This window comes from Alosa sapidissima, chromosome 22, assembly GCF_018492685.1.
Source record: "Alosa sapidissima isolate fAloSap1 chromosome 22, fAloSap1.pri, whole genome shotgun sequence".
Classification (NCBI taxonomy): Eukaryota; Metazoa; Chordata; class Actinopteri; order Clupeiformes; family Clupeidae; genus Alosa; species Alosa sapidissima.
Genome location: NC_055978.1, coordinates 11,523,319 through 11,548,466, shown reverse-complemented (window position 1 = coordinate 11,548,466; position 25,148 = coordinate 11,523,319). Strand labels below are relative to the sequence as shown.

Sequence of the window (25,148 nt, the reverse complement as noted above, 5' to 3'; positions counted from 1 at the left end):
GATGGCAGAGTTGCAACGGTTTGGCTTGAATTCCCTGCTACTTGAAAACAAATAAGATAATGTTGCTGTTGGCGAACAGTGTGACACGAGTTAAGCTTTTATTAAGTTGGCAAAAGTTTGAACTAGCCAACTAGTGCTAACTAGTAGGCCACGGCTGCCTCTATTTTGAGCAATAGAACACCATGTTCTATTCTCTAGCCTACATCTGACTAACTTATGCATTCATCATGTTTACAGACCACTGTTCTGTAACTGACCCTAGACAGATGGGTCAAGCCATAGACATAATATACATAGACGCCGCATCGACCACTACTCCTTACTAGCGCTGACGAGATTTGGAGCCGCCATCTTGGACCGGTCATCCACTCCACTCAGTGTAATCTGTTTGGCCTGTGAGATGAGCTGTCAGCGCACTTAATTAATCATATCTCACTGAATACCGAACAGATTCTCACTCGGTTTTTTTTGCTGCAAAGGTCATACATGTAGCTATGATACAGGACACATGATTTAGCGTATTTTAATATTCATAGTGGGTTTAACAGTAATAGAATATTCTGATATATGATATAAAGTGACCTGACGTCCGATATCAAAACTGGGAACATAATCCATGTTTGACAGCATAGACAAAACTAGTTTGATACAAGTTTAATGAGTTAAATATAGTTCACAGTTGACAGAAAAGTTCCATCAACAGCATTATTCACAGAAAGGTTCTATAAACATTTAAGTGAGATCAGTGCCATTCAGACATCTGAGGGGTATTCCAAGTAGGCCTATGTGGTTTAGTGACAAACTTGGGTAAATTGACAGAATAAGTTGTAAACCTTCCAGTAGAAAAGCTGTCTACAGGAAACATGGTTGTGTGTATTTTAATATTCATAGTGGGCTTAATAGTAATAGAATATTCTCATATATGATATATTATAAAGTGATGACATCCAATATAAACACTGGGAACATAACTAATCCATGTTTGACAGCATAGACAGAAACTGGTTTGATACAAGTTTTAATGGGTTAAATTGACAGAAAAAATCCATTAACATTTTCAGTTCAGTGCCATCAAAAATAAAGTTTGATGAACAGACATTGGTGTGGCATAAGTAAATGAAATGGAGTAACTGGGTTCAATATCAACAGCATTTGTTAGACAAGTTCCATAAATATTGTAAAGTGCAAGTTTGTAGGTTTGTTTCTGATCCTTAAAAAACAGACATTGGTTTGGCATAGTAAGTGTAACTTCATCAATTCAAGACAAAAAGGTGACTTGTCACTTGTACAGTGTCAATGGGTTCATCAACAGCATCTGTTATTTACAGTTCACAGAAAGCTTTCAGCCCCAATGAAGAGATTAAATAAATAAGAATTAAGAAACATTTTAGAAACTGCTAAGATCAGCCCCGTTCATTGCAATCAGTAAAGAATCGGGGAGTGTCTTCACAGGCTCAGTGAGACAGAGGTTACTGTCATGCAGTTGGTTCTATGATTTCGATAACTGGTGCATGTAATTTTGTATGTTCCCACCTTGCTAAAATTGCTTGGGTACACTTTGGCTAAGAAAAAAGTGCTTCAGACAGCAGGTGGGCAAATAAGATAGCAGTACATAGTGAAACTGGGTAAACTCCCTAAAAGAGGACCGAGTCAACCAGACGATGGGGAAATGGGACACAGAGTGGTGAATGCAGGTGATGAAGGTGGAGCTCATAAATCAAATATTCAGTCACAGTGTAGCAGATGCCCTCCAATACTGCAATGAAGAGCTGCACCTTCCTCAGTTCCAGGGATGTGAGGAGACTATTCAGTTCATTCACAGTCTCCTTGAGCAAGGCAGTTGTTCTGGGGAGATATAAAATAAATAAATGAATAAAATGAATAAAGGAATTTGAGAGGCATCTTATTCTTGTTAGGGTAAATGACATGTGAATAATACAGTGTTGGGCAAGCTACTTAGACATTGTAGTGAGCTAAACTATCAGTTACTCTGCTATGAATAAAACACTACACAATACTACCACCCAGTCAAATGTATTATTAACACAAACACAGCAGTAGGCTAGTTCTCTACATAGGAAGCTACTTTAAATTGTGCCAATTACACATGACAAGAAAAGTGTAGCTTGTGTGGCTAAGCCACTTGATAAATAAAGAAGTTAAGCTATTGAAAAGTTACTTTATTCAGAAAATAGTGAAGCTACCAACACGCTTAGGCTACAAGTAGCAGCTAGCGATTGCCCAATAATATAGGCTACAGTCTGTGCCACTTGTGTAAAATTCGCCAGCCAAATCTAGTATGATTTATTTCTACAATAGCCCTTTTGTGTCAGTTGTAATCTAAGTCAGTGTTATGGAATATGACTTAAGTCTCAGTTCATAGCCAGGTGAACACCGAGTAAACAGCCTAGCTAGCTGGCTACGATTCTCATACAGTAAGATCAAAGATCCTTGCTCCTTCTCAACTCTCTGGTAATATTCTATTCACAAAATACAACCATTAGTACGGTAATGTTAAATCTTACTTGAGAAAAGTAAATCCCCCGAGCCCTGTTTGCGATGGTTCGTCGATTTGAGCAGGAACATGCTGCACAGTACTGGCATCTTGTGTCTTCTGCTGCAACGCAACGAGGAGTATGACCGGTCCAAGATGGCGGCCGCATTTCTCGTTTCCAGCAGCCAATGCGGCGTCTATGTATATTATGTCTATGGGTCAAGCCCTTGAGTCGTGGATCTGCTTGAGGTTTCTTCCTATATGTATCTCCAATTCTAGGGAGTTTTTCCTCGCCCCTGTTACCCATGGGCCTTCTTTTTTTTTCTCTGATTATCGTAACACTCTAAAAAAAAGCACCATGATACATGTGTAATGTTTTAGCGCTCTATAAGTAAAATTAAATTGAAAATTTAAATTGAAATGACCTGTTTCGGTGAAAATGGTGACTTTCCCCACTCCCCCTAGCTTCCCCAGGCAGAAAACCTACCTTGCAACTTTGGGACTACCGTCACGATAAGAGAAGTGAGAAACAAGAAACTCGTTTTAAATTGTGTTTCTTACCTTGTAACGTCCACATTGTTATGCCAAACTTTTGCTAACCGCTTCGCTACCTTTTCAACAAATCCACGTGCTTTATGTTCATACCTGTCAACACTCCCGGGTTCTCCCGTATTTCAAGGTTTTGTTATTTCTCCCGGAAAACTCCCGTAATTTGCATGGTCATCAAACTTCATTTTAAAATCATTGATGCATTCATTTTTTCTATTAGTCTGAAATCTCTCAAGTTGACAGATTGTGTATGAAATACACCCTACACATACACGATCACTTAGTTTCAAATTTCAACCGGGTGCCGACTGCGCAGCCTGAGTCTCGTCGGAATTTAATTCATTAACACATCACATAAACTGTTATTGAGTGTTGTACACTGAACTTCTGCCCTCGGAACCAAATCTGACAGCAAGCAGCTTTGGAGTTTTGGTAGGCCTAGGCTGCAGGCAGGCAGCTGGTGGATACATAACTGGCATGCGTAAGGTAATGGTAAGGTAAAAGCAACGACCGAAATGCAGTGTTGAAACCATAGGTTGAAACACGTGTATGAAACATATTAAATAGGCAAACACAGATCCGGTATAAACACTGGACCCCCCCCCCCCCCCCCCCCCAAAAAAAAAAAAAAAAAAAAAAAAAAAAAAAAATCTCCCGTTTTTGGAAAGCTAAATGTTGACAGGTATGTTTATGTTACCTTTTCCACAGTTAGAAATAGCATAATACACAACTTCTCCAGCAGAAGGGGAAATATAGCTAATCCTGGCCAGTTTCTCTTTAAAATGCCTTTATTTTATGGGCAGATCATGATTAAAAAACTCTGACGCATGACGTGAACAATCTGACTCTGCTGTCCTGAAGCTCCTGTCCCCAGCATGCTCTGTTGGGCAGTTTGTGGAGACTTGGAAAGTCTCTCTGCTCACAGAGATATTTCACTGGAGGAAGTAGAACTAAAATGTATGACATGTGTAAACTGCACCATACAATCTAACATCAATCACAGGAGCTGAAACCCCCTCCCACTGCTCCTCACTTCCTCTACTGCAGGCCCAGGATGTGGTGGTTATCATCACTTCTGACGCAGGAGCTGCAGAAGAAGCAAGCCCGGATCTAGGCTGCTCAGATTGGGGGGGCAAATAGAAATTTGGGGTGGGCACAATGAATACACCCCCCCCCCCCCTCCCCCCCCGCTCAGTTTCACCTACAAATGCCTTACTTTTCACCTTAAAACCCGTATCTAATAGCAAACATGACATATTACATAGACTGTTAATCATAGACCTGATTTTAATATTTACAGATATCTAGGCAATATTTAACATTTATTTTCTATGTGGCCTGTTATGAAATCATGTATTGAACAATTAAAGCACAGTTCAGCTTTAAGAAACTCAAATAGTCTACATGCATGCTTAGCATTTTGTCATCATTAAGGCTACTTTGACAAACTCTTCTATGTGGCCTGTTATGAAATCATGTATTGGACAATTTGAACACACTGTGAAACCTGAAGCCCAAAGTTGGAGACATGCAGACATTGCTGCAAATGTAAAACCGGATTACTCTGGAATGGCTAACTGTACAGGGGAATGCTTTACACCTTTTTATTCGGTAAGGTCTGCTGTTTCTTCTAATATATGGTTTGTCATGTGTTCGGGAAAAATTCGTGAAGTATTTCACCGAGATGAATGGGTAGGGAGATGGGCGCAGAATGTAACATGATAAATTAAAGTTACTTTTCTCGCGAACCGTTTACCACAACTTGCGGCCAACATCGTTTAAAAGCTGAGAAAAAGCTCTTTCGTGTGATGTGATACATGTAATATCTTTGTGAAGAGTAGGCTATCGGAGTATAGGCTATTTCAGCCTATACTCCGATAGCCTAGTCCGTGCGCTGTCACATTCTCCACTGCGTAAAAGACATAGGCTAAATTAATTTGCGTTGTGAATGCTAGCTTAATCAGGCCATAGGCTAAATAAAAATCGCTAGTCGGATGCAAAGCAGAATAGCCTACAGAAAGAAATGTGCACCAAGGCCACAGTGGCCTGTGAACCTTTACCACCGTAAAATTTCCACCCTGCTTATAACACAGTTAAGGAATGACCAATGTTAACAAACTAACTGGCTAGATCACCTTAGAAAGCTAACATGCACACCTTATTCAAACGAGAATAATACAAAAAAGGTCTTTATTTAAAACCAGCAACAAGAATCTATATTACATCTAGTAGCCTATAACCTTTATGGAAATATAGCTAAGCCCTCTCTACTGAAGTATGAAACAGCAAGTGATGCACTCATTGTGGAATGGTAGGGGACCGCGTCGCTGCTGCTCCGGTAGCTTATTTATACTATCCAACCAGCAAATCAGCACCCTCGAAATTCAGACGGGACGAATTAGAAAAGTGTGATTGGCAGATTCAATAGCTGTCAATTAAAATTGACCAATTAGGTGGGGCAGAAGAAATATTTGGAGGGGCATTGCCCCTCCCAGCCCTATTCTAGATCCGGCCATGAGAAGAAGTATAACTTTTTTAACACAACATTAACAATATGAACAAAATATGGGAAGGACAAACCATGAGATGATTGCATTTGCACATTTGCTTCAACAATCTGGCTGAATTGTTGGCGGGATAATCAGTTGTCTTTCAAATTCCCTCTGCACGCAATAGGACAGCGGCAGCACTATGAGTCCCATGCGTTTCCCACCAGCGGAGCTATTTGGCTAGTTCAAACGTTTGCCAACTTAATAAAAGCTTAACTCGTGTCACACTGTTCGCCAACAGCAACATCCATCTTATTTGTTTTCAAGTAGCAGGGAATTCAAGCCAAACCGTTGCAACTCTGCCATCAATCATTATGTTAAGCCCACCTAATGACTCTATACACGATTTCATTGGCCTGATTGAGTTTCAATTTCTGGAGCTCACAAGCCAACGGAGAGTTGCTAGACTAGCCCTGGCAGCAAATGTAATTTGCTGCCGCTAGGGGCGCGTCTAGATTTCTAGGCTAGTGGGTTGATGGAGTAGTCAAGGATTTGGACTGTGCAGTCCACCGTGCAGTCAAACAGGTAATAAATTACAGAGGATGACGTGTAGGCAATGACATGTTGAGCTCTGCCCCACATTGAGCCCAGCCCCGATCTGCAATGTGTAATGATGCATGAAGAAATGCAAATAACATTTTCACCGAAATTACATTCTTCTCTATTGTAGTACACTAAGCAACCACCAGAACATGACCACATCATTGCATTACGAGTCACTGCAGAACACTAAACTACCACCAGATGGCATCTCTGACCATGGAAATCAGGTCAGTTTAACAGAATAATTGGGGGCCAAGCGTCTCAACACCTAGACTGTATATATAGAACTATATATACAGTCTATGTCTCAACACAAAGTAGACCACTGTTACTGATGCATCTCTTCCAGGTAGCCTATCCTTAAAGCAACACCAAAGAGTTTTTTGTACCTTAAAATAATGTTTCCAAAATCGTTTCAGTGGTTCATCAACTCGTAACAGGGTGAACGGCAATTCTGCATTCGCTTCGCGGCCCACTGTCGGCTATAACCGCACTATGTAAGTTTGCCAGATCGGGTAGCGGATCTGTAGTTCGATGGAATGAGACATAAGAAACTACAAATTTGACTTGCATCTGATGTCACAATACATCATACTTTTATAAGCCATGCAAAATATTCTACCTTGTCTGTGGACATCGTTATTTGCAAAGCCGGTGCTGTATAAACAAATAGCGTGCGTGCGACAGAGTTCTTTGGTGTTGCTTTAAATTTAGTTTACAAGCTTACGGAAGCGTATTGCTGCCACACTAAAATAAATAAAAAGGCTCAGTACTACGTAATTAGCCTACGTAAAAAGATTCTTGTTATAACAATATCTTTTTCACGTTTTAACAAGATATGTATCACGGTATTACATAAAATTATCACGTTATTTCATGATAATGATATTTTCACGTTATAACATGAAAATATCATGTTATTTCAAGATATGATTTTTTCACGTTTTTACAAGATATTTGTCACGTTTTTATATGAAATTATCACGTTATTTCAAGATAACGACACTAAACGAAACGAGGCCACGAGAGCTCATGGTTGACATAAATGTAGTTGTGTCTATGAACTTGCACCCTGACTGCTATTACACAGTGCTGCTTGATGAGTGTTTGTTTTTGTGCATGTGTGTATGTGTGTGTAGGCTACGTGTGTGTGGTCTCTTCCCAGCTGACTGAGGAGCAGCGAAGAGGGATGTGTGTGTTTTGGCAGAGAGCCGCTGAAAAGGAGGCCCGAGAGAGAGGTTCTGTGCAGGAGTAGCCTGCTCACACAGCCTGATAGTTCTGCTTCATCTTCTAATCAACACAATAAATGAATCTTTCGCTAACTTGATGCAACAGGGAGAAAGGGCTTGATAATATGCAAATTTTCACGCAATGTGGGTGAATGTATAGGGCGCTCTGGCTCGGTAGCCTGCAGGTCATCGCAGTCATTTCCAGGGCTGTGGGGAAGGGGCGCGGGGAGTGAGAAATGAAGCGCTGCAGTCGCACAGTGCAGGCTGCTGGAGAGCACAGCAAAGAAAATATTCAAACTAGGGCTGTCAAAATAACTGATTCATTTCGATTAATTAATTTGAGGAAAAATAACTGATTAAAAGAATTAGTGCAGATTAATCGATTCCGTATGACCTTTGAACCTGAGCCATTCTAGTCAGTAAAAATTAGACTGTAAAATGAAGGAGAGAGAAGAAAACGTGCTGCCTGGATCATTGATTGGAACATTTTAAAAAACACTTTTTACACTTTTAAAAAATGGCCTGATGGTGTTGATAAAAATAAAGTGTTGAAAATAAAGTCCTTTGCAATGTCAGCAGCAAGGAATTTGCATATCACCGGAGTTCATCAACTCTATAGTCGCACATCAATTCAAAGAAATAAGTGTTGACATTGAGGGGAGTGTTAATTTATATTCATTGTGTCCCCTAGGTTATATCTGTGGCCTGAAATGCCTTGTATGTGAAAAAAAAAACTTCTTCCCGAAGCACTTTTGAATTTATTTCCTCAGCATATTAGGTCATATCATAGATTATTATGGCCATTATTTGAACAGTGAAAATAATAATAAAAGAGTTTTTGAACTTTAATGTCACTAATGCTGATTATTCAATGATTCATTTGAGTTTAAATATTTAAAATACTTTCACAGCAAAAAATATATATGTGATTAATTTAGATTAATTAATCACAGAGTATGTAATTAATTAGATGAATTTTTTTAATCGATTGACAGCCCTAATTCAAACAGCAATAGCATGCACTTTTTGAGATCACACTACAGTAATCAGCCCGGCCCCACCGGGAATCCTCCCGACTCTCCCGATCAAGGGCGTCAGTTTGTTTTTAGAAGTGGTGGGGACAATAACCATAAGCTTGAGTGTGGTTTGAAAAGTGCTGGGTAGGGTATGTAAGCTATTCATCCATTCAACGCTGCATTACAATATGCTCTACAGTAGTGTTGCGCGGGTTAAGGTTTTTTAACATCCGCACCCACCTGACCAGGGCCGGAGTGGAGCCACTTTTCAGCCCAGGAGTTTCAGGTCCAAGACCGGCCCACTTTTTTAGTGCTGGTGGAAATTGGATAAATAAAACAACAGTTCCGCTCTTACTATCCTGTAGTTTTTATTAGTACCAATATTCCACTATTCCACAAGGATAGATTGATAAGTTAACAAAAAAAGGAAGGAAGAAATAAATCATTAAATGTATCCCACAATTTCACTAAGAGGCATATTGAACTATTGTTTACATGTTTTTTCTGCATGGGTCAGCTATCATGTTGTTGTTTGGTGATTTACTCCTTTACCACACCCACTTCTGAGCAAAGGCATATAGGTTGATCATGTAGCCTACTGCCGTCATATACTGTTCTTTCTTACATTAAATAACTTTAATTCATATGGTTAACTCTATTATCCTTTCTACTTGTCTAGTTATAGCTAATTTCAGGCTCATCATTTTCAGCGGGGGACTGATCTGTTGCTCAGAGGCTACTTTCGTTTTTAGGCCTAGGCTACTGCATACACAGCTTCTCAAGCTTGAGATTAGTTATTCATATTTGCATAATATTTGCAAAGTATATGAATCGCCATATTGGATGATACAAAAAGGCAAATATTTTAATTCATTTAATATGTTGCTCGCAAATAAGTTGACAACGATACAATGTCCAGTATTAGCCCAATAATTACGCCGCTAATAATCATGGCTATCTCTCTTTACCAGTTGCCACTTGTGTCTGTCCGGAAGCTGTATCTGGAAGCTTGGCACACTTGGCAGCATTTTCCCCCAATACTTTTCGTCTTTTTTACCTGGCCTTTTCAGACCCTCATGGCCTCTTTGTACCATCCACCCTCCCTGATGCTCATCACCACGGCTATGGTATCTGAAAAAACTTTTTCGAAAAGACGGGCTATATGGACCCAACCAACTCTTCTTGGAAGGGCAACCCATGCAGAGGCTGCGGTGTCAGGCATAGAATGTGAACGTGTGTAGCCAACTTTAAGAGAAGATAGATCAACGTGGCAAATGTTATTTTTAAGTATTAAAAAACATCGTTGTTTTAAGAATTTTCAAACGAAATGGTTGGTAATAAGCACATTTACGATACAATATAAAACTCTGCTCACAGGTTTGTGTGTGTGCGTGTGTGTGCATGCGTGTGTGCGTGCGTGTGAGTGTGTGTGTGTGTATTACTGCCAGCCACACTACTCCAGTATAAAACTCTGCTCACAGGTTTATGTGTGTGTGTGTGTGCGTGTATGTGTGTGCATGCGTGTGTGCGTGCGTGTGTGTTTGTGTGTGCATGCGTGCGTGTGTGTGTGTGTGCATGCGTGTGTATGTGTGTGTGTGCGCGCATGTGTGTGTGTGTGCGTGCGTGTGTATGTATTACTGCCAGCCACACTACTACAGGTTTTCTGTGAGCATTCGGAGCGCTCGCCAGCTTCTCATGCGCTGACCCAACCTGACTGCAAGCCTTCAGCCTCTTACCAGTGGTACAGTATACACTTTGATTCAACTTCCTTTACTTATTAATTGCAAGCAATCCTGAAAATTATCAAAATAATTATTGTGGCTTTTTGGAAAATTATGATTATTATTTTTTTAAGATAATATAATTGATACAATAAATAATGTATATGTGAATATTGTTGTGAAGTAGCATGCATTTTTATGCATTTATTTTTCTCTTTAAATACAGTCTGGAATGTGCACTAAATTAACAAGGTCATTTCCTCATATTAGCTTTCTCATTTCAAGTCGGTGTATATTGATGACTCAGTTCAGAAATACTGATGTTGACTCTCTGTACAGCCCTACAGAATGCGGGCTGTAATTGTCTTCAGTGTTCTCCTTGCCACTGCCTGGGCTTCTTGTACAGTAAGTGACACACACACATTAAACCAGTGGTTCTCACTAGTGGGAAAAACAGACATGACAGGTGGGGCGCGAAGATTATTTTTTGGGCTATCTTTAATAATGCCTTTCTTTTTTGACAAGGAAGATCATAGGTTCAAAACAATAGCCACATGCAAACATAGGAGTCATAAACAGAACGACATATAAATTTAAACATCATACTCCAGTTGTCAATTGAGAAATTGTATTGAATTCTTACTTCCGTAATCAGCAGGGGGTGGGACTGTTGCCGTCTACTGGCTAAGTGTGGTGGCAAATCACTGGCGAACATATTTGCCACTAGTGGCAAACTTCTCATTGTTGCCAGAACTTTGCTGGTAGTTTGCCTCTAGTGTATTTTTTGCTGATAGTTTGCCTCTAGTGTATTTTTTGTAAGGGTTGGTCTGTGATAAAGTCTGAAAATAATTTTCAAACTAAAAGTGTTGGAACATTGATTTCCCCTCATGTGAATCTTAAAATAGAAGTATTAAACTATTTAATGTGATGTGTCATCATAGGTAATCAAAGACTTTGCCTTTTAATGAATGTTTAATGTCTTTCAATCAGTCATATTTTAATACATTTAATACTATTAATTCATAGCATTTGTCACGAAACAAACCACAACCAGCATGGACATTATGTGAACCCAATATGAGAAGATGTAATTTTCTCAAACGTTTACTCAACATACAAAATACTAATCTTGACAGACTTTAAATGATTAAATTATTAAACTAAAGATTAAATTAAAGACTTTTATGAGTATGTAAGAGCTGAGCTTGACATAATTAAAATGAAAGGTGGCCCCTAGTGAAAAGGCACCATGGTAGTGGTATTGCCTGTGCCATGCGTCTCGTACCTCATATCGTCCATACTGTCAAAGTGGGCACCTAGGGAGGTGATGCCCGCTCTGCTGGCACGCCCACTGAGGATCCTCAGCTCGCTCTCGCTGTTGGTGCCGTAGTGGCTGAAGGACAGGCCCTGAGGTTGGCCCGCTGCCAGGACACGGCCCATGTTGGTCACAAACTGCAGCAGGGAGATGAAGTTGCTGGGGATGTACTTCCCTGATACCTGGGCGATGGCCTCGCCCTTAAAGAGGGACATCTCCACAAGGTTGGTGGTGTTGGGGCCGACCTGAGGACTCCAGGCGAAGCCATACTTCAGCTGAAACCTGAATGCGATCAATTGACCATATAAGAGGCAGGTTATTCTCAGTGTTTCCAGAGGGATAAAAGTTCCAGTTCGCAGCAAAAGCTGCCTTCCCTCTTTGAAAGGAACACCAAATATAGAGGAAGGTGATATAAGTTACCGAGGGATGACCTTCGTCTTTGGAGCTAGAGGCTTTCCTTTCATCAGTCTACCTACCAAAAGCTATGGCCAAACATGGCTAACATAGATCTATATTTATTAGAACTGCAGAAGCAGTCTAGAATGATTTAATTATTCTACAAATCTGACAGCTTAGTAGACAATTTGTTCAGCACTTCCTCATTGCTGAAATCAGTTAAACTAAGTTTAGTGGAGTAAACTCACAAAGGGGGTCTGATCAGATTTAGAATCGTAGCCGCCTCAGATTTGGTCCCTGGGGGCCATGACCGTCATATGGATGCTATTAGGTGGAAAAGATAGAAAACAGAAACTAACTAACTAATACAGTTGTTTTAAAGTCAAATATGGATGCTATTAGGTGGAAAAGATAGAAAACAGAAACTAACTAACTAATACAGTTGTTTTAAAGTCAAAAGAAACAAGTTATCTTGGTATTGATGTTAAATTGTGTATTCATTCAATTGAAAATATTCATGTAAAACTATAATAGCCCTAGGAGACTTGGAAGAATATGTATCCAAAGATGACCAATATCTAGTAAAGATTTTGCTTACAGCAAGTAAGAAGGCTATCACTAAGAATTGGCTGAAAGCAAACATACCAAATCATAAACAGTGGTGTACTATCGAGGAAATCCAAGGGATGGAAAGGATAACATACAAATTAAAAATGAAAGAAGAATTATATGAAAAGAACTGGGGAAAGTGGTTACAAAATGAATTGAAGGTAGACATACCAAGTTAAAACAAAAATGTAGAGTATGAATGTCCCCACATGTTATAGCCCCCCTTATTATGACCGCCGCGCAGCGAATAGCGATAGGTTTGGTCAGATTTATTTATTTTTTTTCTTTTTCGCATGTCCAAATTTCCGTCAAGGATTCCGGGACACTGTAAGACCGGGGTACACGAAACTTGGTGGGCATGTAACCCCACATTGATAGCATGGAACCTCCTGTTCTGGACTGGACCCCCCGAAAGGAGGGTAGGGCAGACACAGTTTTCTGTGAATATCTCGAGAACCGTAGGGTTTAGGAGGAACATTTTTTTTTGTATGTGGATCTCAAAGGGCCATGTCAACCCATTCCATAACCACTCATTTCATGTATAGCGCCACCTAGTTAAACACAAAAAAGTAAAAATGAGGTGTTGTAATCGCAGGTATCTGTGACCTAACATAGTCAAAACTGCACGAAATTGGAAGTGTAGGATCATTATGACACCCTCTGAGTGCACGCCAAGTTTCGTGGAATTCCGTTCATGGGGGGCCACACAATAAATTAATTTATGTTACTATACACCAACTGGCCTGTAGGTGGCCGGAGACAGTTTTCTGTGAATATCTCGAGAACCGTAGGGCCTAGGAGGTCCAACTTTTTTTTGTATGTTGGTCTTAAGGGGGCATGTCAACCTATCCCATTACCACTTATTTCATGTATAGCGCCACCTAGTTAAAAATTAAAAAGCAAAACATTAGGTGTTTTCATCACAATATCTCTGGCTGACATGGTCAAAATTGCACGAAATTGAAAGTGTAGGATCATTATGACACCCTCCGAATGCATGCCAAGTTTCGTGGACTTTCGTTCATGGGGGGCCTTACAATAAAATAATTTATGTGTACATTTAGTGACCATACACCAACAAGGATTCCCGGGACACTGAAAGACCGGGGTACACGGAACTTGGTGGGCATGTAACCCCACATGGATAGCATGGAACCATCGCTTTTCGTTTTGATCTGTAGCCCCCCCGCTGGACTGGACCCCCCGAAAGGAAGGTAGGACACACACAGTTTTCTGTGAATATCTTGAGAACCGTAGGGCCTAGCATGACCAATTTTTTGCGTATGTTTGCCTCCAGGGGTCATGTAAACCCATTCCATATGCACACATGTGCATAAACAGATACACACGCACACACAAACATTCACAGTAATCCTACGTATGACACATACTCACACAGTAGACATATATACGCATGCATGCACATGCACACACACAGGCACATAAACAGGCAAACACACAAGCACATGCACACCCACCCACACACACCCACCCACACACCCACACACACATAAACATAAACATGTACATGCACAAAATTCAAGAATTTCTCAGAATTATGAACAGGCAAGATGGGGGTGGGGTTGTATAAAATGTATATTACATGTGAAATCTATCATAACTAATCATGTTTTGGTACTTGTTGTCTAGCAGATACCAGTGAGAATTGAGTGTGCATAATGCAATTCAGTGAGACAGTTAGAATCATATATGCCTTTCAGCGTGACTTATTTTTGTGGAAAACATGTGCTGGACTGGGCGGCGGTCATATTTTGTACCGCTCTGCGGTACATCTAGTTTATTTATTTATTTCTGTCACAAAAACACTAAAATGTATGTATGTATCTATGTATGTATTTGTTGTTACCAATAAAAATAAAGTAAAAAAAAACTATAATAGCCTACTCCCACTATTATTGTTCTTGTTCGAAAAAAATAATGCAGATGTGAGTGGAGTGTGGGCACACGGAATATGTGTGCAAGTGTGCAGTGTGGTATAATAAATAATGAGTAAATAGCCAATAATGGTCTTCGCTAATTACAATCAGCTAACTTGAAAACAGCCGTGTTCAATGAAGCACAGTATCAGTGTAGGCTATTGCTGAAGCGTCAGCCCTTGTGTGAAGCCCTCCTTTTGTAAAGACCTATGCAGGTAAAGACATGGAAGTTATCCTTCCCTTCCTTGTAGCATCCCATTGTATATTCCAATGTGGGGAAAAGTTCACCTCATCTAAATAACGATTTTATTTCCTCATTAGCAGCATAATTGAGGTTGAAGATATTTAGTGCTTCAAGTTATTCACTTACAGGACCTTCAAGATACAGTACATAGCCTTGTGATTCTCTTGTTCAGTTCTGCACTGGACTTAAATTAGGAACCTCAGGCACAGATATTGTAAAAACACATGATTTTGGCCTATTAATTTTAATGTGGCTCATTGAAAGCGCTGCCTTTTTGTTCTGTGAAGGATTGGAGTTGTAGGCGCCTGATATTCTTAAAGCAACACCAAAGGACTTTCCCTCTGTCGCACGCACGCTATTTGTTTATCCAGCACCAGCTTGGCAAATAACGATGTCCACAGACAAGGTAGAATATGTTGCACGATTTATGAAAGTATGATGTATTGCGACATCAGATGCAAGTCAAATTTGTAGTTTCTTATGTCTCATTCCATCAAACTACAGACCTGCTACCAGATCTGGCAAACTTACATAGTGCGGTTATAACCGATAGAGGGCCGCAAAGCGAATGCAGAAGTGCCGTTCACCCTGTTACAGGTTGATGAACCACTGAAACGATTTTGGAAACATTATTTTAAGGTACAAAAAACTCTTTGGTGTTGCTTTAATGTACTTGAACGTGTCCTAGTCACACAACGTACCTTGATTGTTCCCTTTGTTTTTCACTTTGAAAACTTACATAGTGGTTACTGGTATCACAGGGGCCAAAATCCGAGGCGCCTACAATTCTAAATCTGATCAGTTTTTTTTACTTTGCTTTTAATACAAAGTGATACATTTTTGTGCTTAACTGGCCCACTAGTACAACATTCTGAGTTTACATACCCAGTGACAATGTTGTTGTTCTGCTCCCACATTCTAACAGCGGTGATGCGGCCCGTTCCAGGCGTGGCATACCGGGTTCCGGTGCCGCTGCCCACGGTTTCAGAGAAAGAGTACCGATCCGTCTGGTCTGTGTGACAAAAGAGGAGAGATCATACGTTAGGAAACGTTATCACCTGCTGCCACAACCCTCATTATTCCCCACTTTCCCGGCTCCGTTCATGGTTTGATGGTGCCAAAGCACCGCCGTTTCCTGCCGACATTTGCCGCTGTGAGTCTGATTCACTGCATTTGTTGGCAGTCAGCCACTGCGGTGTCAGGTTTCATGGTCTGCTTAGCGATGTGTACAGGTACTCACGTTGAGCCCAGGCACTGGAGCACAGAAGACACAAGGCCAGCAGCGCAAACATGTCTGCAAGAAGACACAACATGACCTTCACAACAATGTTCAATAAGTACACATTGGTCATATAAGGAAGCGTTCGTGTAACAATTGCCTCTTAGCCAGCTGTCCATAGGAAACAAGACATCAACAGTACATTTTTAGTAGTTAGTAGTCTATAATTGTAGTAGTTTAGTATATTTTTAGTAGTTTGAGGTGTTTCTTTATGACATTAATACTTTGAAAATATGCTGCTTTAAAATATCTTGGGATTTGTCTGAAAGGCACTCACTGTCTTTGTATGTGTGTAGTGTCCAAGAAGGAGCAGGATCTTCGCTTCTGAGCAGGAGATTCTGAATTATGTATACTTACCATTTCTCTGCTTATTTATAGTGTTTTTTAGTGAATGGTCATATTCAAGGTACACAGTTTAGGTTACTCATCTATTGTTCGACTGGTAATTGCAAAACACTTTCTTTGTGAAATGGCAGAAATAAGAGAAGGGAATATCACTAATTGTGAAATGTTTCCCTCTCTCTGCAACAAGACAATGCTCAGGCTTAGTAGGGATTTTCAACGATTGTGTTGAGTTTAGATAGATTTTCCAGAATACAGATGAAACAATGGCCTACTGGCACAATAACTGAGACGTAACCCATATGCGTCATCACAACATTTATGGGGTGGATCTTTCTCAGTAGAACTGATAATGCGAGCGGTGTGGCGGTGTCGGGTTTCATGACTTATACTGTATGTCATCACACCATTTATAGGGTGGCAGAATATAAAATAACAGAAGTGTGTTGAACATAATAGTAGCATTATTTACCCAGATTTTACGCTAAATATAAGATTTACAATGTTATTAATTCTCTGATTAATTATGTGAGAACAAGGGAGTAGCTCCAGGCAGAGCGGTGGGGAAAACAGAGTGGCGACACTCGTAATAGACCGTTGGAAAAAGATGGCAGATGTCACGGTAAGCTGTAAGGAGAGCTGGACCGAGGCGCAGGGCAAGTCGAGGCAAGACGAGATCGAGGCACACTTAGTGAAAACAGGAATCTTTAATGTGAATGCACCCTACAGCAAACCACGAAACAACATCAATGACCGACAGGGGACTGAGGGAGACAGAGGGTTTAAATACACAGGGGTTAAACAAGGCTAACAAGGCACAAGTGGACAAGAAACAAGAGACGGGTGAACACAGGGCTGGAAATTATAATTAAACTAGCAGACTAATAATGAGGAACAGGTGAGGGGCGGAGACACAGGGAACTGAGACATGGCAAGACAAACAAAGGAGCACATGGCTGACAGGAACTAAAACACAGGGACAGGAAGTAAACACAGGAGCACATGGCACAGGAGGTAAACAAAGGAGGGACAGGGAACACAGGATCGTTACAGCAGAGTGGCGACACTCATAATAATAAACCGTTGGAAAAAGATGACAGCGATTTTCCATGCCAATTTCAGGGATATGGAGACAGTTTTGGAAGACTGCCAATCACTTGATCAGTAGCCACTAGCCAATGACTTACTAGATTGTGCCCCCCAGCATCAGAAATACATCCCACCCTCCTGCCATACAGCCATTCTACACAGGCTTTTTGGAACTTTTGATCGCGTGGCGGCAACATCAAACAGTGTCACAACTCTCTCTTTGGCCTATTTCCAGACAATGGCAGGTGTGCTTGCAGTTATACATCCAGGTGACAAGAAAGGATTTTTTTTGTTTTGTTTTTTCAACCAGCTGAACAAACTTGGCCTTGCTCGATTACATTTTTTCTTGATCACTTTAATGCTTGTGTCAACTCATTAAGTTTTCAAAACAATTAACATATAAATCTAAACAAAAGCACTCTGGCCAAAATTATACATTTTGCACTCATGTTCAAAAAACATGTTTAAAAAATCAGCAAAAAAACATGTTTTTTTACCTTCAAACAACACAACTTGTAGTCAAATCACTATGCTTTCAATCAATCATTACACAATGGACAACAAAATACAGAGTTTCAGCCTTCATGTACGTGTCATTTCTTTCTAATTTGTATGGTATCTAATTTGTATGGTATGGTAGTTAATGTATTGAATAAAATTAATTGTTATCATTCCTCCCAAGATGTAACTGTCATTGACATGTAGGACTATAAGTACCTAAAAGACACATTTCATACATTGAACTACAACTTGAAATAGAGACCTACAATAAACATCTTGACTTGTCAGGTTTTGTATTGTCTCAGTACTTTCTCTAAATGTGCCTTAGATCTATGCTTGCAAATGGATAACGAATGATTGCTGATTGAAGAATTGAGCAAAGTGTCACACAGTGACATTAGAAGTTAATAATTTTGCAAGCAATATTGATTAGATGTGAGTAAGTGCTTTCCATTTGTTCAACACAGTTAATCCAATAGAGCTTGGACTCTGTATGAGAACTGTGTTAGATGTTTTGGAAAAGGATCTGATAAATGTGTTAAACCGATGAAAAAGTGACTTTTTCAAAAACACATGACTTCTGCTGTGCCCATAGGTGAAGCTCAAGGTCAAGCAGATCACAGTACCATTAAGTGCATGTAAGCAATCAAGAAATACTGTAATAATAAAGGTATGGATTATACTTTTTAATTTGGATTTTACTTATTTTATAATTACACATCAATAAAAACTCCAGGCCACCAACTCCCATACATTCCATACAACAACAAGCCCAGGCTGCACTTGTTGCCGTTTCCGGAACCTGGGCTGTCTACAGAGACCACAGGTTTGTCTTCACCCTCATTAGCAGTGGGCTTTTAACCTGACTCAGATGCCAGATGAATTTCGTTCCGCCTAGCTCCACTCATCCATCTGGAACCGATCCATTGGAATAGTGTTTCAGAAGGCTGGGCCTAATCAAAAAATGCTTGCATATGATTGAATAAGCCACTTGTCCGTCATCTATTGACGTGCTACTTCAACCACTCACATCGAAGCCAACCCGTGACGCTGATAAGTCTCACGGTCGCTTCTTCACTACGTCACATCTATGAAACTCCCGCCCTGCGTCCTGAATGGCTGAACCATAAAGTCGGTTGCAGAAATCACTCTCAATGGAAGAGGTCCCAGATGGATGTGAGTGAAGCTAGGCGGAGCTAAGCGGAACAAAATTCATCTGGCTAGGGTCAGGTTAGTGGGCTTTGTCTTGAGCATGTAGAATGCAATAGCTAAAGTCAAACACATTATTACATATTATTGATTCACATAGTGCTATTAACAATAGAAAGCTTAGGACCTGACACACACACACACACACACACACACACACACGCATGCACACACACACACACGCAGACATACACACACTCGCGCACACACACAACAGATATGTTTTCATTGCTTCTGGAAACGGCCAGGTAGGCCATTCGAGCACATCTGCTTCAGAGAGCTGGATATGAGTTCTATCTGCATTTGACTGCAGCCTTGTACACTCTGGGCTGTCTGTATTTTTCTTTACGATATATTTTAGTTGCTGCTGCTGGTGTGTGTGTGTATGTGTATGTGTGTATGACATCTCTGCATACAAACATGAAACAGGAAGTAAATGTGTGACCATTATGTTTGTGTGTGTGTGTGTTTGACCATCACAGATGTTCTTGTCCTACACAGCATGTTTGCATATTATATTTCTGTGAAAGCTTTTAAAAACAAAGCTCTTACCGAGGAGGAGAACAACTTTGAAGCAGTGAGGAAGCAGGGCCAGGAACCAGGAGTCTAGCAGGAGGTCACATGGTGCATTCTGGGAATCGTAGGAGAGTTTGACGTTGCCATGGCATTGGGCATCCGGCGTCAACAAACACACTCTCACGGCACCTTTGGTTCCGCTCGGAATGTGGAATGTCAGAGAATCCACAAAGCTGGAGTTACCTGAACAGGACAACACTGGGGACCTGGTCATGTGACAAAACAGGGAAGTAGAGTGTCAAAAGTACAGACAGGCAGGACAGTATGTGTGAGTGTGTGCAAGTGTGGTTGAGTGTGTGTATGTGTATCTGTGTGTCTGTATATAGGAAAGTGGTTTCAAAATATGTAAATATTTCCTATATGCTTGCTCTCTCATTGTCCCTGCCTGAATGTACCGTCCATACTGTCAGTGAATCCATCCATGGATGTGATTCCATGTTTTATGTACTTCCTTGCCTATACCTAATTGTACACTGTACTTGGGTACCTTGAAAGGCGCTTTTCTCATAATAAATGTATTATTATTATTATTATTATTATTATTATTATTAATAATATAACATCCTGAAAGAATTTATATGTAGGACATCATATTAAAACTCTTGTTCTAACTGTTACGACCCCATGTGACCCCTTCAGGCCTGGCATGGCCATTGCATGGGCAATGCAGGCCTAGCTTGCCCAATTAGCTAATCACACACACCTGGTAAAGGTGTGTGAGTATTTAAGGGGTTGCTGTCTCTCTTGATTTGGGGCACTTCTCTGTTAGGCACATTCTGTTGCAGGCACCTTTGGGTTATCTCTCTCCCACTGGCACCTTCTCTTACTATCTTTGAACATCATACTGACTTTGGAACACACTTGCATACACACTTTTACTTTCCCCTAGACATCTTTTCATAATGGTTATTTATTAGTGATGGGCAAATTAATCTTTGGTGAAGCACTGAACCACTTTGAACAGTTGATTCGAAAATGGGTTCATTACTTGAAGCTTAAGTAACAGCGACCTCTCCTGGTGAAAAGCCAAGACTGCATCTAAATTATCCTGGCTAGAAAGTGGACAGGAAGCTTCACTAGTGAAATAAATCTATTGCACGCACCTAACCACCCCACCCCATACATACGTAGTGCACATGAATAAGAATGGAATATCATTCTTTTTATAAATAAAGATTGATCAGGAGCCATCAGAATAAAGTTTTCCCACGTCTCTCTTACATTGTAATAAAAATAAATTGATACGAACAAACTATGCTTGTCACAGTAGAGGCTACGAACCAAACGCAATGTTGTGCATTGGCCTAAAGTTTTTATGCTTTGAGCGTGCTACAATTCAGACTAGAAACGAGGCCGTGCCTGATCGGTTCGCGAGGCTGTGGTGCTGCAAAACACTCAGGTGATTCCATTCAGAGAATGAAGCAGTTTCTGCTTCGGATGTCATATGTCACGTGCTTTTTCCATACCAAAGCAACCTTTGGAGCAGTGGTTCAAATGGAATTGTAGTTAATGGTTTGAAGCACGTATCGAAGCTTCAGTGTCAGACTGCCATCACTATTATTTATAGCTTTTGGTTACTTTTAAATAAATACTTGATTGGTTAAAGTTATCTCTGTTGTCCCGACTCCCTCTTTATGTTGTGGCTTAGAGCCGGGTTGTAACATAACCAATCACTATACAGTAAGTATGATTTCAAGATATTCTTTTTCAGGAGTTAATTACTGTAATTAATCAAGCCCCATCTGCCATTCCGTATCCTTTCTCTACACAAGGCCTTGTATAGATATTATGTTTATCTAATCTTTTGTTTGTTCCACAGAAGGCAATCTGCCGTCACTCCTATAGGTACTGTATAGATTCAATTACATCTGCACCAATGTCGGGGCCTATGCCAATGAGTTTTTCATTCTTTAAATGTTAATCTATGGAATCTATGAATAAGTTAAATCTTATTCCAACTCAACAAGTCTATCTGGGAGAAGTGATTTTCTATGTGTCAAACCCTCAGGGCAAAGGTAAAGAATATTATTATTATTATAAAGGTTGTTATTGTTAAATTACTAGGGCAATTCAGACAACATTCTTTTTCAGGAGAGGTACCTACTCTTTGGGATTGCAGTCCAGAGACGATCTTTGTGACTGATTCCAGGTTCCTTCCAGTTATAAGAGCGTAGCATGTGCCTTTGAGGGAGACCCTGTCTGGTATCAGAGACAAAATCTCTGGTTTCTGAGGAAAGAGGAGAGAACATGTGTGGGGGAATGGGTGCTCAGAGAGACTACGGAGGAGGGAGAGAGAGAGAATACTAAAATATAAATGAAATGATTGAAATGTAATAGCAGCCCAAAATAATAAACTTGCTTTCCATATCAAATAATCAAAAGTTGGTCATGGCATGCACAGATTAACTGTGCTTTTGAATAAATATTTCTACCATCATGCTTGGTGGGAAAGTGTATTAAATCAGGTACATAATGTTATTGTGGTTAAAATGTAAACTGAGCCACCCAAAGCCACATTTCCTGATAGATTGCATGTAGCACATTCACACCGGATTAGCTGCATCGCTATTTATAGATCCAAGTTTAGTTAAACACCTCAAATGTTTCCTTTCTTTGATCTAATGTAACAGCGAGGACAGGTCAGGCTGAAACGTCAACCCTAACCCCCCACTTCTCACAGTTCAGTAAGTGCAAACATGTTGTAGAAACACAACCACAGTCTTTGGTGAACGGAGGTGCAAATCATCTCCATTTGTTTATTGCCCATGATTCAAAGTGCTGTGCCACATTTGTCATGTCATTTATACAGTGACCCAGAGTGTCATACATAACTTACATTTCAAAAAACAAAATGACAGAATTACGACAAATTTGTTTGTCTTGGTAAAAGTGTAACACATCTTGTACATTTAATTTTGTTTTTGTTTTCTGAAATGTAAATGTGTCATTAGTCTTGTTTTCAGAAATGTAAATGAGCTTTTTGCATTTGTAATATTATTTACTGAAATGTAAATTTGTTCTTAGTTTAGCTTTGGGATGGTTTACATTTTAACCCTGTACAACAACAGGATGTAAGAAATTAATATTTGAACCTCAGGGAGCACAAGTTCTAAACTGGCCTGTCGTCATAAGAACGGTGAATAGGGCTCCACTGGTCTTGTGCTCTACAGGGATATTTGTCTCAGCAAGCGACCAGTGCTGGTCAGATGTGACATGTCTAGCCTAATTGCATTTAGCATCCAACATCTTGTGTGTATGGGAAGGTGTGTAGCCCCCTTACCTGCTCTGAGACACACACCAGCCACAGAAGGGGTCCAGGGCCGACCAGCAGTCCCTCAGAGTCTGATACACACCACACTGGGCCACAGGGACCTTTATCATCTATACACACACACACACACACACACACACAAGCACAAGTGTACATTATGCACGCTCATGTGCACAGTCAAACACACAAGCATCATTGCACCAGTCTATACAATCCCAATGTATCTAAATAATAAAATGAATTCAATATATTTCATGTCAGATCTTTCAAGTTGCTTCCAAGCCTCCAGATAAGTTACTCTTCTCAGTGACAGAGCAAATCCAAACATTCTTTCACACACACACATACACATACACACACACACGTACACACCTGGTTTCCCTGGGCTATGTAAATGTCTTTGTTATTCACAGGATCAAAGAGCATCTTGCGCAAAAATGGCCGATCCTCCCCTGAACTGTACAACACAGTAGGGCAGCCAAGTTTGAGGGACTCATCTAAAGCAACCTGGAATACAAATAACCAAAAGTTCTCCAGTCAAATTGAATCTGACAGTAATCTAAATCATGGGAAAAAAATTAATTGGAGTTTCAAAACCATATAGTGATCTTCTCATTTTATCTTTAAAGAACAGATCAGATGAACTGTCAATTTAAACAAACTAACAAACAAACAAAAACAGGAAGCTTTTGCTGTGTTGTACTTGTGAAATTATGACCAACCTTGATCAGTCGTCCAGTTCCAGTGCCAAAGAAAAGAACAATCCAGGAGTTGCTCTTCAAAGCAGCGACAGATGTGATGGAGCTGTTCCTGAACACCACAGCAGCGCGCCTGAGAACTTTATCCGTGATTTTATTAGACTATAATAAAGAGAAACACGCAAATTACATGATGTGGCTCATAGCTTATCCACACTGGACATTGCACTTGGACTTTATAACGGCAAAATTACATTTAGCTCTTACTGTAGCTGTCAACATTAAGGACATTGATAACTACTTTTCATTTTCTTACCTCTTTCTTTTCTTTATCTTGACACGCGTCACCTTTGTTGATACAGAAACCTGAAACAGGCGCTGTGCGTGATCGGCTGATGTCGAAAACCGCAACTACGGTATCTCCGGGATTTGTCTCGACCTGAAAGACACCTGCCCAAAGGATGGGCGACTCTCCTGGAATAACAGCGGAGGACAGAAGCTTCCACGGTCTGCCTACGTCGCTTTCACAGCACTGCAGGACCGCACCACCTCGGAGGGTTGTAAATGTGCCCGCTTTGGTGTATTTTCCGTCACTGGTGTACGGTCCAGACTCAAAAGCTTCTCTGTCGACTTGGAACCTCTCTTTTTATTCAACAGTAGATATACATGTGAGGATGTGTGCTGGAAGCCATCGACAAACTCTACTCCTGAGCCACGAATATTGTGAATGCTTGCGGACGGCATCCCATGGATGTCTGTTTTAGAGAAAATTCCACCTGTAAACTGTCCATCTTTTGTGTACCGCAATGTTACCAGGCCATCGATGTCACATTCTGATTTTTCTGTGTTTCCCCCCGCCATTAAGTATTTGTTATCTCCATGTCCATGGTCAATAGGCCTAATAACCGCTATGTTTGGGTAGGCTCCAATGCCGATCATGGTTTCCTTGTGTATCGTCTTGGAAATATTATTGATGTCAAGAACTTCACAGTATCCGCAGTCGTATGTTCCACATGTTATCACTGAGCCGTTACTGATGAAAGGGAAGTCATCACTTTGTTTGAAGTTGTTGCATTTGATATTTCTTTCCGCGTCTCTGGGTTGAGGTCGAGCCGCATCTGGTGAAGCTGAGTAGGCCTATCCGTGAGGACTAACAGTTTATCGACCCCAACAGCGAAATTAACAACATCCCCATCAAAGATGTGTGACTCTTTACAGAGAGCGTACCTGCAAACAGCTAGAAGAACTGTAAGAAAAGTAGCTTCCATTTCTTGTCAAACTTCGCTACAGGCCTACGACCATATTATGTCTATGCCTACGACTGTCTGCGCGTGGTGTCTGGTGCGCTCAGCGTTGTCACATTGCTTCACCTCGAGTAGGCTAAGCGCGTGCATACGGGCACTTGACCCCATAGGCGTCGGATCCATTATACGAGGGTGGGAGCCTTGCGTAGTAATATTATTTGTCAACATTAAACGAACGAACACGGCTTTACCCGAGTGTTGTTCCCGCTGTTCATTCTCCTGTTATTTCCTCTTTCGTTTTTCATGCCCTGAAGGGTAAATCCGCTTCATCTTCTTA

At 40.6% G+C, this 25,148-nt stretch overlaps 1 protein-coding gene across 2 annotated transcripts; it reads right to left on the bottom strand.

Moving 5' to 3' along the window:
• Window positions 1-10,595: 10,595 nt before the first annotated feature.
• LOC121696996 (zymogen granule membrane protein 16-like) lies at window positions 10,596-24,937 on the bottom strand. 2 transcript variants are annotated; one of them, XM_042078234.1, is made up of 9 exons: window positions 23,884-24,937; window positions 23,592-23,729; window positions 23,242-23,376; window positions 22,879-22,979; window positions 21,703-21,825; window positions 19,575-19,804; window positions 15,843-15,896; window positions 15,488-15,614; window positions 10,596-11,698 (listed from the first exon to the last, which is right to left on the bottom strand). In XM_042078234.1, the coding sequence occupies exons 7-9, from the start codon at window positions 15,892-15,894 to the stop codon at window positions 11,335-11,337; spliced, it is 543 nt and encodes a 180-aa protein (XP_041934168.1). In that variant the 5' UTR covers window positions 15,895-15,896; window positions 19,575-19,804; window positions 21,703-21,825; window positions 22,879-22,979; window positions 23,242-23,376; window positions 23,592-23,729; window positions 23,884-24,937; the 3' UTR covers window positions 10,596-11,334. The 2 variants fall into 2 exon arrangements, with proteins under 2 accessions (XP_041934168.1, XP_041934169.1); XM_042078235.1 differs by lacking the exons at window positions 19,575-19,804; window positions 21,703-21,825; window positions 22,879-22,979; ... (1 more) ...; window positions 23,592-23,729; window positions 23,884-24,937 and adding an exon at window positions 16,159-16,673.
• Window positions 24,938-25,148: the final 211 nt, after the last annotated feature.

What these genes read in the sequence shown, in the direction of transcription:
- LOC121696996 (XM_042078234.1), bottom strand. Translation starts at nt 15,894, where the DNA reads ATGTTTGCGCTGCTGGCCTTGTGTCTTCTGTGCTCCAGTGCCTGGGCT. An exon ending in CTCCAGTGCCTGGGCTCAAC is followed by an intron (nt 15,615 to 15,842) that starts GTGAGTACCTGT and finishes TTTGTCACACAG; the next exon opens with ACCAGACGGATCGGTACTCT. An exon ending in AACAACAACATTGTCACTGG is followed by an intron (nt 11,699 to 15,487) that starts GTATGTAAACTC and finishes GATCGCATTCAG; the next exon opens with GTTTCAGCTGAAGTATGGCT.